The following is a 15912-nucleotide window of genomic DNA, read 5'->3' as shown; positions in this document are numbered from 1 at the left end:
ACGATAACTGGTAACTACGAAACTAAAACATAATGTATTTTACATTACATTAATGGAAATGATTTTATCGTAGATATCTCATTGTTATCGAACTATCGATACGATTTAAATCACTTTAAAGTTGTTGAAATTAATAAATTAGATTCACATTTGACCTTAACCGGTTGAATTATTATAGGTCGACACGAGAACAATCTGACTGGATCCAAGATGATGTGTTGGTCCGGTCTAAAACTAGAGGCAACGCGCGTAACAGAGAGCGTGAGGTACTTTATGGAAGACGATAGTAAAGCAGAAAAAAAAGGCAGCAGAAAAGAAGATATGTCCATGTCTACCATCATCATTTTAGCCGGGCACTTTGCTCTTTCAAATCCACCCCTTCTCATTATCTCTCTCGCCAACCCTTTCTCCCTCTCTCTCTCACTCACACACACACACACTTTTCATGCAATTGCAATTAATGCACCATCTTCACCCCCCAACAACAATCTTTCTGCTCCACTGCTTTTACCCCTCCTGCTAAATTTAAAGAACTCACATTTGCTTCATGCAGCAAAACTCGACCTTCAATCTCCCCGCCTGCAACAAGCAAGGTAAGCCCACCTCTTGTTTCTCTCTCTAGATGCTTATTCCTCTTCTGGGCCTCCATGCCGCTTGCTAAAGATTCGGTTTTTTCCCTTCGATTTTGCAGAGCTGTCAAATTCCTTCTATGTCGAGGGTTTTTGGAAATGTTTGATCTTTTTCTTGAATTTGGTCGTAGATGGCAGCTTTGAGCTTCAGATTCCTTTTTCACGCTTTTTCTTGGAATAGGGTTTTGATGAATTCATCTGCTGTTAGCTTTTGCGTCTTGGAATTCAATTTTTGTAGGATTCTGTGTTTGACGATTTCGCTTTCGCCCATTATTTTTGAACTCCCTTTTTTGCTTTTGTATTTTATCCCATTAGTCAAGAGAATGAAATTTCAAAGTTTGAACAGATGCATCTTTCTTCACTGCCTTCTTTTTCTTTTCCCTTTTCCCTTTTTTTCTTTATTTTTGGTTTAGTATCAGTAAAGCTTAAACAATGTACATCCTTGTTTCTTTTCTTATAGATCTTGTTTGTGCGTGTTTGAATGTGTTATGTATCTTTATCCTATTTTAGATCTATGGTTGCCAAGAAAATTCCACTCTTTTAGCTGTTTTCTTGTAAAACATTATCCTTTAATTTGATTAGAGAGGGTTAATTCCTTTTATCAGTCAACTTAGGTTGTTGATTGAATGGAGTTTGTGATGGCAAACAATGCATTAGAAAATCGAAATGGTCAACTAATTCGGATTGCTTAAAGGTTTATCTTGTTTTATGCTTGTGTTTTGTGGTGGGAAATGTGACAACAATTTCAAGATTACTCTATGCTTCTGTCATCAAATAATATATTGGATGGTTGGGTTGTAAATACTAATAGCATGAAATCTTTCAACCTTGTTAAAATAATGAGAGATTCCTGTCAAAGGACAAGCAGTTAAGACAGCCTTGTGATAATTTTTTAATTCACACTTCACATGCTAAATCTTTAAATTTTAGTGTTGTTGATTTTGGAGTTTACTTTCTTGCCTATTTTTATACATTGAAATGCTAAATGAGCAAACTTCACTGATTGAATGTCTTCTCTCTACTCTTTTCTAGCTGGCTTGGTTACCGGTCCACGTCGTCTTCAGCTGAGTTTGATGTTTGACTGAGAGAAAAAGGGATCCTAGAATCTTGCGACTCCTAACTATCTTTTGCTTGGTCAAATACTATCTGATCTGTAAAATATAATTGAGATTCTTGTATGCCGAGAAGAAGGGGGTTGTTCTTCGATTTAATCCAGATGGTCTGTTGTTTCGCGGTCTGAGATAATGGGGGGTTGTGTCTCGATTAGTAGTCAGAGCACTTGTAGTAGCAGGAGTAATGGAGAGAGGATATCTCCTTCATGTTTGTGGATAGATATGTTTCGGCGCAAGAGAAGTAGGAGGACCTTTTCCGACCATGCCACCACTTTGCAACATCTCTCCTCTGTCCCTAACAGGATAATCACCAACGGGAGGAGCAGCAGTTCTTGCATATTCACTCAGCAAGGCCGGAAAGGCATAAACCAGGACGCTATGATTGTGTGGGAAGTAAGTCCCTTTTTTTGTTGGTTGAGTTTTCTTCATCTATTTCAGAAGATAATATCATATTATTTGATCTTGTGGATGTGCAGGATTTTATGGCAGAAGATGTTACCTTCTGTGGCGTCTTCGATGGCCACGGCCCCCACGGACATCTGGTGGCTCGTAAAGTTAGGGATACACTGCCGCTAAAGCTCTCCTCTTTTATGAACTCCTCTGAATCAAAGAAGAATGGTTCGAGTGCGAATTGCTGCAATGGGAATGTGAAGTCAGATGTGGTAGATCCCGTGAAGGATACACCTGTCGAGGATAGAGTGGAGTCGTCGTGGAGAGAAGCTTTTCTGAAAGCATACAAGTCGATGGACAAAGAGTTGAGGTCCCATCCTAATTTGGATTGCTTCTGCAGTGGCAGCACCGCTGTGTCGGTTATAAAACAGGTATATGTTATAGCTTTGTCGATGTTTACATCAAAATTTGAATTCCACTTATATATCTGTTGAGCTTCCCTTGAATTATTGAAGGGTCAAAATCTTTTCATTGGCAATATTGGTGATTCAAGAGCAATATTGGGATCTAAAGATAGCAACGATTCGATGGTGGCAATCCAATTGACAGTTGATCTAAAGCCTGATCTGCCTAGTATGTTCTTGTTTGTTTGTTTCCTTTTTTGTTTTATTTATGTGATTTTGAGTTATTAGGCGAACTTATGGTTGCTATTACTTGAAATAGAGGAGGCGGAAAGGATAAAAAGGTGTAAAGGTCGAGTTTTCGCTTTACAAGATGAGCCTGAAGTGCAAAGAGTTTGGCTGCCATTTGATGATGCCCCTGGTTTAGCAATGGCTCGAGCGTTTGGGGATTTTTGCTTGAAGGAATACGGAGTTATCTCCATTCCTGAATTCTCTCATCGGACTCTTACTGACCGAGACAAATTTGTTGTTCTTGCTTCAGATGGGGTGAGTCCATTTTTCTTTAAGCTATGATTTATGAGTTGTTTTTCTTTTCCTATTCCTTTGTTGAAATGTGTTTGTCACGACAAATGATGCTTATGATTCTTCACTTTTCGCCTTTAGATGCCTTAGCATTAGCACGTTAGTCCATTTAAAGATCGAGATTGTAGCTTGATTTAGAATTTTTCAAATGGCATTCACCATCTTCTTAGGCATAGGTTGAGCAAGTCTACTGCCACGTTCTTCTTAAGCTGACTATTGGCGCAAAGCCATTTTTGAAAGTTCGATTAAACGAAACGGTTAATGAGTTTCTAGAGTTTGGAACTGCAACGGGGCATGGTTTCCTGCAATAAATGAAGTAACAATGCATTAATTTCAAAATGTTATCACCAAATGCAAGTTGTGAGAAATAAATAAGCAGCCATGCTTATGCAAATGGCAGCATGCCTCAGGTATTGCTTCTCGAACCAGTGAAATTAATTAGACGAGGGTCAAATCCCTCGTTTCATATCTTATTCGTTTGTCTGATGGACATGCACATCGATTGGCTCTGCCTGCAATTGCTTGACTCGATATTAAGAAAGAAAAAAGTTGTTTGAATGTGAGAAGAATTTTCTTGATTTAGTTTATGAATTTTCTATTAAGGTTTAGCTGATTGTTCTTACTAGTAATGTTGGATTGTTTCCTCTATCACATGAAACTCTGCAGCTGCATCTGCTTTAGGGGGTGTTTATTTCGATTTATCAAACAATTTTGAGCTTGTTTGATCATGCAATCATACGTGTATTGTCAGTCGAATCTATCACTCAAAGTAAACGCCTCGTTAGTAAATCTCCTTCTCCGGTGCAGGTATGGGACGTCCTAAGCAACGAGGAGGTGGTCGAGATAGTATCATCGTCCCCAACGAGGTCCTCAGCTGCTCGGATCCTAGTCGAGCACGCCGCCCGTGAATGGAAGGCCAAGTATCCGACATCGAAGATGGACGACTGCGCCGTGGTCTGCTTGTTTCTAGACGGGAAGATGGACACAGAGTCCGACTACGAGGAGCAGGGCTTCTCCTCGGCAACCCTCCAGAGCAACCATTCCGGCAACGTCGTGGAATCGGACGACGGTGGCCAGCATCCCGAGCCGTGCCTGCAGCGGAACTTCACCGTCAGGTCGGCGGAGGACAACGAGCACTACAGCAGGGTGTCGGTCGAGGCGGACAACGGGGAGAACGCCGGTGGCGGCGAGGATCAGAACTGGTCGGGTTTGGAAGGTGTGACGAGAGTGAACTCTCTTGTTCAGCTTCCTAGATTCTCCGAAGAGAGGCCGAGGCCATAACGACGTCGTTTTGATTGATCGTCGGAGTTGTAACTTGTAACACTGCTGTGTTATGTTGTCTGAAAAATCAAGAAATGTGTTCTATTTTTATTTTTTATAAGATTGGATAAAATCTTATTTATGATTCTTGCATATATTTTGGTCAGTTGAAATCCGTGTTACTTTTTCATGAGAATTAGCATTTGCATTTTACACCGTATTTATATACAACTGATACCGGCTCAATTATCTTATTTATAAATATAATAAAAAAATTAATGTTAACTGAATATATTTTAAATTGAATATTAAAAAATTTAAAAAATAAAGTAGAAGTTATAATAATAAAATTTGATATTATGAAATGGTGAAAGAAATAAGTTAAAAAAAAAGTGAAAGCGAAAGGACTATGATTGCAAACGAAAGTAGATGACTATTCAAAAAATAAATTAGAAATACATAGATCTAAAAATGAGAGGAGTTGAAGAAGAAAAAATATCAATGATATGATCAATATATTAAAAAGATAATCGAATCTAAATCTATATCTATATATTATATAAAGAGCAGTCTAACGGCTATATTTTCCCGCCACTACTCCCTCCAAAATTTTAAAATTTGTGATTGAACGATTTTTTAGAAAATTATAATGACAGCTAACATTTTGAAAGAATTTGTGCCTAAGTTGTTGAATTAAATTGTTGCGCATATTTTGAACAGTTATAAATTTTGCAGCACCCATGAATTTTGGCAGCACCCACGATTTGATGATTTCCACTAAGTCATTTTATACTTTTTTAATTTATACTAAAAAAAAATATTAATTGTAACCATTATACCAATTAAATTTTGCGATTAATAAAAATAATTAGTATATTGAAAAATAATTGTCTAGGAACTATATAGATTATCTACTTTAGATTAACTAATTTAGAGGTTTATCTTAATTTATAAAATAATCGAACTTTGTCTTGGAATTTTAGTTTCCCTTTAATGATTCATCTCCATTTGTTGTAAGGTTGTAACAGATCAAACTTCACTATGCACCAAAATTACACTATTCTCTTCTTTTTATATTGTAATTATTTTCTAAACCTCATCAAGTTTGATCATGAAAAAAATAATCAATATGTATCTTAAATTTAATATAGTTTATTAAATAGTTTATTATCTTTTTTTTTTTGACGGTAAAAGAGAGATTTTATTAACCACACGAACATGGAACATGGAGATGACCCTCCACAAAAGACGGGGGTTCATTCCAAACATGTAACGTAGAAATATCTCTCGCAGCTTTAGCTAAGCAATGTGCTATAGCGTTTCTAGTACGACGAACATTGCAAATACGGACACCCGGCATAGTCAAAAGTTCACGTCGACAGTGATCGGCAAGGACGCCTCGCTCATTGATAAAGCCCACTCCCTTCGAAACTGCATCACAAGCTACCTTACTGTCGCAATCAATCCAACCATGCGCATAACCAAGAGACTTAAGCCACGACAACGCCTCCTTTATTCCCATGAGCCCAACAGAAGACACCAAATAAGATAGAGCATCTTTGAAGGAATCACAGTTTGCCCGAATGGAAAGCAAGAGCAACGAGAGAACCCCACACTGCCAGCTTTCTTCCGCAAAGGGGCAAGCAAAGAAGATATGCCACAAGTTCTCAAAACCCACTTTACACACGCCACATTCACCACCCACCTGAAGGCCACGCGACAAGAGTTTATCTTTGCAGGGAAGATTATTTTTCGCCGCTCTCCAGAGAAAGGACAACAATATTATCTTAAAAAATAATCAATATGTATCTTAAATTTAATATAGTATAAAAATAATCAAAAATGAATTTAAAATAAATAAGCTACGTAAATTTTAAAATATTTTATTTTCTTTATCTTCATTAAAAATTTATAACTTTTTATTTATGTTTGTGTATAAAAATATTTATTATGATGACTAATATATGCATAGTACAAAATTTCATTATCGAATAATTTTTAAATTTATTTAATAACTATAATTATCATTACACTTTGTATAAATTAAATATTTACATTTTTAAATTCAGGAATTAAATATTTAAATTTTTAAATTCAGGATTTTATTGAGTAATTGATGTGAATTATCATATTTTATTAAAACATATTTTGTATTTGTTTATATTTTAATTTTTTTATTTAAATTTATCATTTAATTTCGCTATGCGTCGTACACAGCACGTAATAATCAATATCCAAATAAAATGGAATTTCAAGGAAGGGACTACTTAAAATATGAAACTTCGAAAGTTTTATTGTCAGCTTAGACATAACACACAATTATCTTCTATACTTGAGAAGCAAAATCACTAAAAACATCTCCAATCTCTAAGTATTTTCAATACTTTATTTTCAATGAATAAAATTATTAGGGCTGGGAATCGGGTCGGGATCTGGTACCCTACCCGAAAAAATTGGGTACCCGACCCCGAAAATGCCAGAAATCCGTTACCCGACCCCGAAAATTAATCGGGTACCCTAATACCCGACTCGGGTATTCGGGTACCCGAAATTACCAGGTCAAAATTATGTTTTTCAGGTCAAATTGTGAAATCGGGTAATTCGGGTATTAGGGTACCCGAATTACCCGATTTTTGCTTAATCGGGTATTCGGGTACCCTAATACCCGAAAATACCCGATTTTATTAAAAAAAAAAAACTATAACCCCTATTTTCATGCTTTGCCCTATATAATCTTGTACATTTTCAATTCCTTGTTTTAACAAATAATATATAACATCAAATCAAAAATCAACAACCACAAATCTCAACTCCGAAGTCTAAAATTTTAAATGGAACGCACGTCTAGTACCCAAGTCTAATACACAAAGTCAAAGTCTAATACACAAAGTCACAAACAAATGTCAAAGACAAAGTCTAGTACACAACTAGATCACAAAATGATGTCCATAGCTACGAGCCTACGACTACGATGCACGAGTTCCACTTTGCTCCGTCTGACTTTGTGCCGGCCTCGAATCACCATGAGTATAGCTATGGAGCACTGTAAGAATTAAGAAATTGAAATTGAAGTAAAAATAAACCAAACAAAGTAATGTAATAACTAATAAGTAATAATATGTAGAAGTGGAATAATTAGAATATGTAATTACCCGATTCAAACTCCTGCTGTTGCTTTTCTTCTGAAACGCATTCTTCATCTTTTTTATCAAAGTTGGTAGATCTTAACCAATCCTCAGCACAAATCAAGGCCTCAACCATTTCCGGCGCCAAAGAACTTCTATACGGTGAAAGAACACGTCCTCCCATACTAAATGCACACTCTGAAGCAACACTAGATATGGGGACAACTAAGATATCTCTGGCCATCTCAGCAAGTACAGGATACCGTGGAGTATTGGTCGACCACCACATCAAAATATCAAACTGGTCGACGTCATTCTTACCCATTTTGTGTTGCTTCTCAGTGAGGTAGATGGTGAGCTCGTTTGCATCAAGATCATCACAACTTCTTCACTCTCTTGCAATGACACAAGGCTAAGTGCACTACGACGTTCCGACCTCCTCTCTCTAACTCCTGAAGATGTAGAAACACTTGCTCGTGGTCGAGATGTGGGTGCCACCTGATGATATGTCTTATAAAGCTCAAATAAGTCCTTCAATAAGCTTGTCACCTCACTCACCAAAACAGCAGCACGTTCTTGACCATACACCGACTTGAAGCATTTCTCAACATGCTTCAACTTTTGCCTAGGGTCCAACACAACAGCAATATAAAGAAGCCTGTTCATATTGGGATTTGATTCGACATCCTCCAACCAATATTTTCCAATCTTCGCCCTCATCTTGGTAGCCATCGAAGACACCTCAAGATCTTCACTCACCTGCAACTCAGCAATAAGATCAAATATATCACACATCTCAACAAAGAAGAGGTGTGAAGTGGCATATGAAGTCCCAGATGCAAGAAGAGTGAGGTCGTAGAATTTCTTGAGGTACTCTATGATCTTCTTAACATTCACCCAATCTGCCGCTTCAGGTGGTCCAATGGGCCCATTGTCGAATTTTTTGTTCTTCAAGTCCTCTGTATAAGAAGAGAACATATTCCCACACACCCCGAACACATCCTCATACGGCTCAGCTGACTCTAACATAAGATATGTTGAGTTCCACCGTGTAGGGACATCCAAACACAATTGCTTCTTGGATTCAATCTTGACTAACTTTGCATAGTCATAAAACTTTGAAGATCTTGCTGGGGAGGCCTTGATCCACTTCACTGCTTCTCTAACTCTGTGAACCGACAAACCAATCTCAAGTAAACCCTCCTTCACAACCAAGTTCAAGATGTGGGCTGCGCAATGCATATGGAGGTAACCTCCATCGAGAACTCTAGACTGCAGCTCATCAAGATAATAGTTCACATATCTTACTGCCCCATCGTTTGCTGTTGCATTGTCTAGCGTGCAACAAAGCAATCTCTGCAAGCCCCAATCCTTCATCGACATCACAATAGCCTCACCAATATCAATGGCTTTGTGACTAACGATCTTGACAAATGTAATGATCTTCTTATGTAATCTCCAATCCTTACCAATGAAGTGGGCAGTAACACACATAAAATTGGTGCTGTTTACTGAAGTCCAGCTATCTGTGGTCAATGAGACCCTACCCATGCCCTTCTTGGTGAAGAAAGTCTTCAACCTATCTTTCCGCTCCAAGAAGATCTTCACACAGTCAGCTCTGATCGTTTGCCTTGTAGGAATTTGGAACATTGGGCAAGCAGCAGCAACAAATTTTTGGAAGCCCTCCTTTTCCACATGTGTGAATGGGAGCTCATCAAGGATAATCATCTCAGCCAAAGTGAGTCGAACAAACTTATGATCAAACTTCCAAGCTGACAATGAGCTAGTTCCATCCGTGCTGGCAGGTGTGAAATGCAATACAGTTTGACCTTCCGTTGTATTTTTATGCTTTCTAGAGCACGAAATAGTGTGGTTCTTGAGGCCATTCGTCCCATTACGGTATGAATCGGCGCAAATTACAGCTCCACATGTCTTGTACTTCCCCTTGCGCGTCTTCTCCGGAGGATCACCTTCTTCAACCCACATAAGTGTGAAACCTTTCCAATGATCTGAGCGTGCACTTCCTTTTTTCCTTTTCTTTGATACACCACTTTGAGATCCGATTTCTATTGTTGCTTCCCCGTCTTCGCCGATAGGAATATCCTCTAACCCATCATCATCCATATCATCATTCATATCAATAGCGTCTTCCTCAACACGATTACTATTGCGAGAAGATGCCATAACAATGTAGCAAACTACAAAATAAGTAAACACACTCATTTAGTCATTTAGAAACTGAATTCATAAAGAAAATAGTCATAAATTATGACAAACCAAACTGATTTAGTAAATTAGTAAACTACAAAATAAGTAAACACACTCTTAGATTTACCAAACTGAATTCATAAAGGAAAAGTCATGCATTCTTCGCTAAGTAAACACGAGGAAAAAAGCATATTCACGAATCATTAGCCAAGTAACAGTTGTATCTTCTAAATAAGTGAAATAAATGTTGAAATTACAGCTTCTGCATGGTGCAATTAGCGGCTCTATAACAAAGATAAGGGTGAATTAAATGGTTTATTTGAATATCACTATAATACTTCATCAACCCAATAACAGGTTAGTTTGGATATAAAGCAATCAATAAACAAAGCAAATCAATTTAACAAAGCAAAGCAAAGCAATCAATAAAAAAAAGCAAATCAGTTTAACAAATAAGCAAAGCAATCTGCAAATTTGATTCTGCAATCTGAACAAATACACAATGACTCATTGACAATCTAAACAAAGCAAATGCTGCAAAGTGCAAATCAGTTTAACTAAACAAAACAAAGCACAATACACATTGAGTCATTAAAAAAATGGAAGAAGAAGAAGAAGGAGTACTGTACCTGGAAGTGGGGATGGCTGGCGGCGCGTCTGGTGGGAGCTCGGAGGCGGAGGCGGCGAGGCTGGGTCGAACAGAGGGAGTTGGGAATCGGGCGGAACAAAGGGAAGGTAGGCGACTGGCGGACTGGGCGAGGGTCGCAACTCGCGAGAGGACTGCGCAGTCTGCGCCGCTGGGTCGTGGCAGGTGGCGGGTGGGACGACGGAGGCCGGCGCCGGCGCTGCTGGGTCGACGAGCGAACGGAACAGAGGGAGTTGAGAGAGACTGAGGGTTGGGCGCGGCGGAACAGAGGGAAGGGAGGGAGAGAGCGTGGAGAGTAGGGTTAGTGGGTTACCGTTTCAAAACTCAAAAATCAAAATAAAGGATTAAAATTTAATTTAATAATTTAATATATATTTAATTAAAAAACCGGGTAATTCGGGTATACCCGATACCCGATTTTTTCCCACCCTAAATACCCGATCCCGAACGCGATCCCTAATTTTTCGGGTATAGGGTACCCGATACCCGATTTTTTCGGGTCGGGTATTCGGGTACCCTATACCCGAACCCTATCTTCCCACCCCTAAAAATTATGAAACAATGTAGTCGGATGGCCATTAGTGATGCCACGATTAAACCGAAACCGGCGGGCCAACCCTGAACCGGCCCGAAAGTCAACGGTCCGGGCCCGGACCGTTGACCACTGGCCGATTCTAGAACCAGCCCGCCAAGAAGCACGGTCCGGTTACGATTCAAGGAAGTAGAGGCCCGCGGCCCGCCGGTCCCGAGCAAATTTTTAATTTTTTTAAAATTTTATATTCCAATCCTACATATTTTAATGTAGGATAATTTTAAGTAAATGTAGCTTCACTATTTATAGTGTACTATACATGGTAGACAATCCTAGATTTTTCAATGTGGGATAATGTAGTTTCACTATTTATAGTGTACTACACATGGTAGAGAATCCTACATTTTTCAATGTGGGATAATGTAGCTTCACTATCTAGTATCTATAATGTACTACACATTGTAAAGAATCCTACATTTTTCAATGTGGGATCACTCAACCTAACTTATAAATATATAACTTATATTCATGTAATATATAACTTATAATTTATAAATATATACCTTATAAATATGTAACTTATAACTTATAAGGTCTAGGGATCAATTAGTTATTTAGTTAGTTTACTTATTCAATTTTGAAGATTATGTAATTTGTATCCTTGTAATATTTTTTTGGTACATAGAATAAATTCAATAAAGATATCTATTTTTATGAATTCATTTGAATCTTTGATTCTCAATGTGTTAATTATTTTTTCTTTATTTTATTTTAATTCAATTGTCATTTAAAAAAAGATGACATAAAAAATATTACTCCATCCGTCCACGAAATGAGTACCCATATTTCCTTTTTCGTCCGTCCACGAAATGAGTACCAATTTCCCTTTTTGGCAAGTGTACCCCACACATCTCTTTAATTAATACACTCAAAAAGTGGGACCCTTAAACTATTCACACTACACTCCATCCACAAATGGGTACTCATTTCGTGGACGGAGGGAGTATATATTTATGTGACAATAATATATAAGATTATAAGTTATTAAGTAATTTAAGACTTTAAGTTGAGTAATTTTAACATTTTAAGTTTTTAACATCATAATTTATAGAACCATATAGTATAAGTTAAGTAATTTTAACATTTTTTCAACATTTGTAAAGTAAAAACTATTACATGAATATAAGTTATAAGTTACAAATTATATATTTATAAGTTATAAGTTATATATTACATGAACATAAGTTATATATTTATAAGTTAGGTTGAGTGATCCCACATTGAAAAATGTACTCCCTCCGTCCACGAAAAAGTGCCCCATTTGGGTGCCGGCACGGATACTAAGAAAGCTAAAAAAGTTGTTTTGAGTGGGGTAAAAATTACAATAGGGGTAGTTCTAATGACATTGATTAGTTTGTTAATATTTTCTTGTCTTTTAGTTGTTGAGAGTTTAAACAATCCTACTCTTTATTGAGTTCGATTTTAATGTTAAAGACTAGTATTTATTTTTTATGCCTATTTTAATTGTTGTGTTTTTTTAACATATTCATTCTTGTTTTTTTATGCCTATTTTAATGTTAAAGACTATTTAATTTTTATTTTATTGTACAATTGTAGAGAAATCAATTGATTAGTTGGCACTAATATATAAAAATAAAATTAAATTTACTTTAATTTGTCAAAATATAAATATAAAAATTATTATCCACACATATATTATGTGTGGTTTAAAAAAATTAATAGAGGGTGCACACCAAATATAAAAATAAACTTCATTAAATAAAATAAAATTTAAAAAAGAATTACCGCCATATAATAAATGTTACAAATAAATTTTCTGCTACACATTTTAAATGTCAATAATAATTGAAAGTTTCAAATTGTTTCACCTACACATTTTTCAAAATATGTGTGGATAATTATGTGTGGGTAAAACATCAATTAAGATTTGCATAAATAATTAATTAAAGCCAAAATATAAATGTAGCTAAAAATATTTTCCCACGTTTCTTACATGTCAAGAATAAATAATGATAAAAATTCATTACCCACACATAGATAATTTTGAATTATGTGTGGTTAATAACTTTTATTAGTTTGCAATGTTGGCGCAACAAATTTACAAAATAAATTTTATTATCCATAAATAAAACTTAAAAATAACCGTAAAATAATAAATATCACGAAAATATTTTTGCCACACATTTTAAAACTCAATAACTAATGATTTTTTTTTTTGTGAATTACCTACACATTTTGAAACTATGTGTGGCTAAACTACCACACATTATTATGTGTGGGTAATTATGTGTGAGTAAAAACTCAATTTCTTGTAGTGCGAAATTCACACGTGAAGTCGAGTTAATTTTCAGAACATATTTATTATTCCATTGAGCTAATCAACAAACACACATAGCCCAAAAGCCATTAAATCGAGCTGTAGATACAATTTGGAGGATTTGTGTGTATTTCTTCCACTTGTTTGAGTTTAGAGAAAGAGTAATTTAATTTTGGGGGAAATGGGATTGATTAGGCGTGGGGGAGTTGGTCTCGTAGTTTTAATTAACGAGTTAATTGTGTGGGTTAATTCCTTAGATTAAATAGAAGTGTGGATTTATTAGTGAGTTAATTGTGAGGGTTAATTGCATAGATTAAATAAAAGTGTGGATTTATTAATGACATAAGTTGTAAATAAATTGAAAAGTAAAGGGTATGAATGTATAAAAAGGTAAACATGACACTTTTTCGTGGAAAAAAAAAGGGGTAAGTAGGGCACTTTTTCGTGGACAGAGGGAGTAGTATTATTTACAATGTGTAGTACACTATAGATAGTGAAGCTACATTAAGTTGAAAGTATCTCACATTGAAAAATGTAGGATTCTCTACCATGTGTAGTACACTATAAATAGTGAAGCTACATTATCCCACATTGAAAAATGTAGGATTATCTACCATGTGTAGTACACTATAAATAATGAAGCTACATTTAGTTGAAATTAACACAAATCATTTATCATTTAATTAATTTAATTAAAAAGAATTCAAAAAAATTAAAAAAAAAACTAAAAAGCCTGAAAACCGCCGGTTTTTGGCCCGGAACCGCCGGTTTTCGGCCCGGCCTGGAACCGCCGGTTCTGGGCCCAAAAACCGGCCCGCCCAGAGACCCCAAGGGCCGGTTCAGGTTCGAGGATTCGCCGGCCCGAACCGGCCGAGGCCCGGTGGCAACCCTAATGGCCATAATGAAAATTGAAAATCAAATTTTGGCCTCTAATCTTCAAACCACAAAATATGGCCATTAATTAGGCGGTATGCCTAATATACCATTTTTACTCGGCCGCTGGGGTGATTGCGCGACCGCTGGAAGCTTATGGGTGAGTTGCGCGCTCGCGGGGAAAGCCAGCGCCCGCTGCACGTATGGCACTTATGGCACTAATAGTGCCATAAGTGCTAAGAGGATCATTTTATTACTTGGTTTTATTTTGGATTTCCGTCGGCACTTATGACACTATTAGTGCCATAAGTGCCAAAATGACCATTTTAAACACTTCCCCGTAGAATTTAGATGTTCCATTTAGGGGTTAGATGATCCGTTTATGATTTCTTGATTCTATTGCTGTTGTTTCTATATTTGTGTTGCACGTATGACACTTATGACACTATTAGTGCCATAAGCGCCAAAAGGACTATTTTACTTGGTTTTATTTTGAATTTTCGTTGACACTTTTGCACTATCCAAAATAAAACTAAGTAAAATCTTGGCACTTATGGTACTATTAGTGCCATAAGTGCCTAACCCGATCCGGCACGCGATCCGCGTGCCTGATCCTTCCCGATCCGCCTCATTAAAGGTAAAAACGTCCAAAATCAATAAAAATGGCCAAATTTTATGTTTTTTTTTTCAATGTATGACCATAAATTGTGTTTTATGCTTCATTTTGGCTACTTCAAAATTTTACTCTAAAATTATTAGGCAAGTTAACAAAATCTTATATGCAATATAAACATTAGAAAATCAATAGAAAATTTCAACAAATTCACGTATTTCACCAATCGACTTTATTTTTAATGGTTACATTAGCACTTGTAATTAAGAAAATATATCTTCAAATCAATCGTAAATAATATTTTTTTTATAATAAATTTAAAATTATTAAATATTATCATAATTAATGGAATTATTTTTGAAATTTGGGCTAATCAAATTTGGGGCGAGCCCTTCAATCTTGAACTTGAACCCAATGTATTTTTTTAATAAGTGTATTTTGGTGATTTTGTCAGGCAGTTTTTTATATTCCACTTGCATACAACTATTAATTCACTATTTTGATAAAATTTATTAGAAAACAAAATTTATTGTCATTAATCTGATTAACATTGATCACTAAAATTGAAAGATAATATTTATATCCTAATTATTGATTGATCACCAAAACAATAATTTTTTAATTATAAAATTTGCAAATTTAGTGTAAAAGTTTGAAATTAAACTAAAAAAATGTTAAAATTAAAGAATAAATTATTAAAAATAAAAATAAAAATTGATACTTTGATTTAGATGTGACACAAAATGGGATATTCCAAGTAGTGTTTAATCACATATTTAGAATACTGATTGAATACTATTTTGGACATTTTGCTAGGATTTGAAGGTGTTAGGTGTAAGTATAAACAATTATTTTGCAGCTCTAAATCAAGCTAGTTTAACCTACAATTTACCCCCAATTGCAGACAAGCACCAAATCTCGTTATTAGACCCTTCTAGATTCAAAATTAGGAGGGTTAATGACATTAAAATACACCAATTTTGATTGGTTTTTGATTTTGCAAATAACCTTTGAAAATTAATACGAACTTAATAATTGTTGCAACTTTATTAAATTGCGGTTTATATAAAAGAAAGAAAAATGAAAAAAATCCCTTGAAAGCACAAAGACGCAGATTAGGGGACCGGACTAAAAAAAGAGTTCGTATAAAGCAAAAAGTTAGCTACTCCAAAAACCTAAAAGGCTTCAGCACCCTAAACGCAC

At 35.9% G+C, this 15912-nt stretch overlaps 1 protein-coding gene across 3 annotated transcripts; it reads left to right on the top strand.

Moving 5' to 3' along the window:
• The first annotated feature begins 314 nt into the window (after window positions 1–314).
• On the top strand, window positions 315–4564 carry LOC131012538 (probable protein phosphatase 2C 52). 3 transcript variants are annotated; one of them, XM_057940521.1, is made up of 7 exons: window positions 323–593; window positions 692–1063; window positions 1662–2134; window positions 2218–2562; window positions 2647–2764; window positions 2855–3078; window positions 3922–4564. In XM_057940521.1, exons 3-7 carry the CDS (start codon window positions 1874–1876, stop codon window positions 4393–4395), a joined length of 1422 nt encoding a protein of 473 aa, XP_057796504.1. In that variant the 5' UTR covers window positions 323–593; window positions 692–1063; window positions 1662–1873; the 3' UTR covers window positions 4396–4564. The 3 variants fall into 3 exon arrangements, with proteins under 3 accessions (XP_057796503.1, XP_057796504.1, XP_057796505.1); XM_057940520.1 differs by lacking the exon at window positions 692–1063 and having other exon boundaries at window positions 315–593; XM_057940522.1 differs by lacking the exons at window positions 323–593; window positions 692–1063 and adding an exon at window positions 1094–1323.
• The last annotated feature ends 11348 nt before the right edge of the window (window positions 4565–15912 follow it).

Source organism: Salvia miltiorrhiza, chromosome 2 (assembly GCF_028751815.1).
Source record: "Salvia miltiorrhiza cultivar Shanhuang (shh) chromosome 2, IMPLAD_Smil_shh, whole genome shotgun sequence".
Taxonomy (NCBI): domain Eukaryota; kingdom Viridiplantae; phylum Streptophyta; class Magnoliopsida; order Lamiales; family Lamiaceae; genus Salvia; species Salvia miltiorrhiza.
The sequence above is the reverse complement of the archived record's forward strand: the minus strand, read 5'-3'. Positions and strand labels throughout refer to the sequence as shown.

Excerpts from the sequence above, each read along its gene's own strand:
- LOC131012538 (XM_057940520.1), top strand. The coding sequence starts at position 1,874 with ATGGGGGGTTGTGTCTCGATTAGTAGTCAGAGCACTTGTAGTAGCAGG. Across the intron at positions 2,765-2,854 it reads TCTAAAGCCTGATCTGCCTA|AGGAGGCGGAAAGGATAAAA; the intron begins GTATGTTCTTGT and ends TACTTGAAATAG. Across the intron at positions 3,079-3,921 it reads TTGTTCTTGCTTCAGATGGG|GTATGGGACGTCCTAAGCAA; the intron begins GTGAGTCCATTT and ends TCTCCGGTGCAG.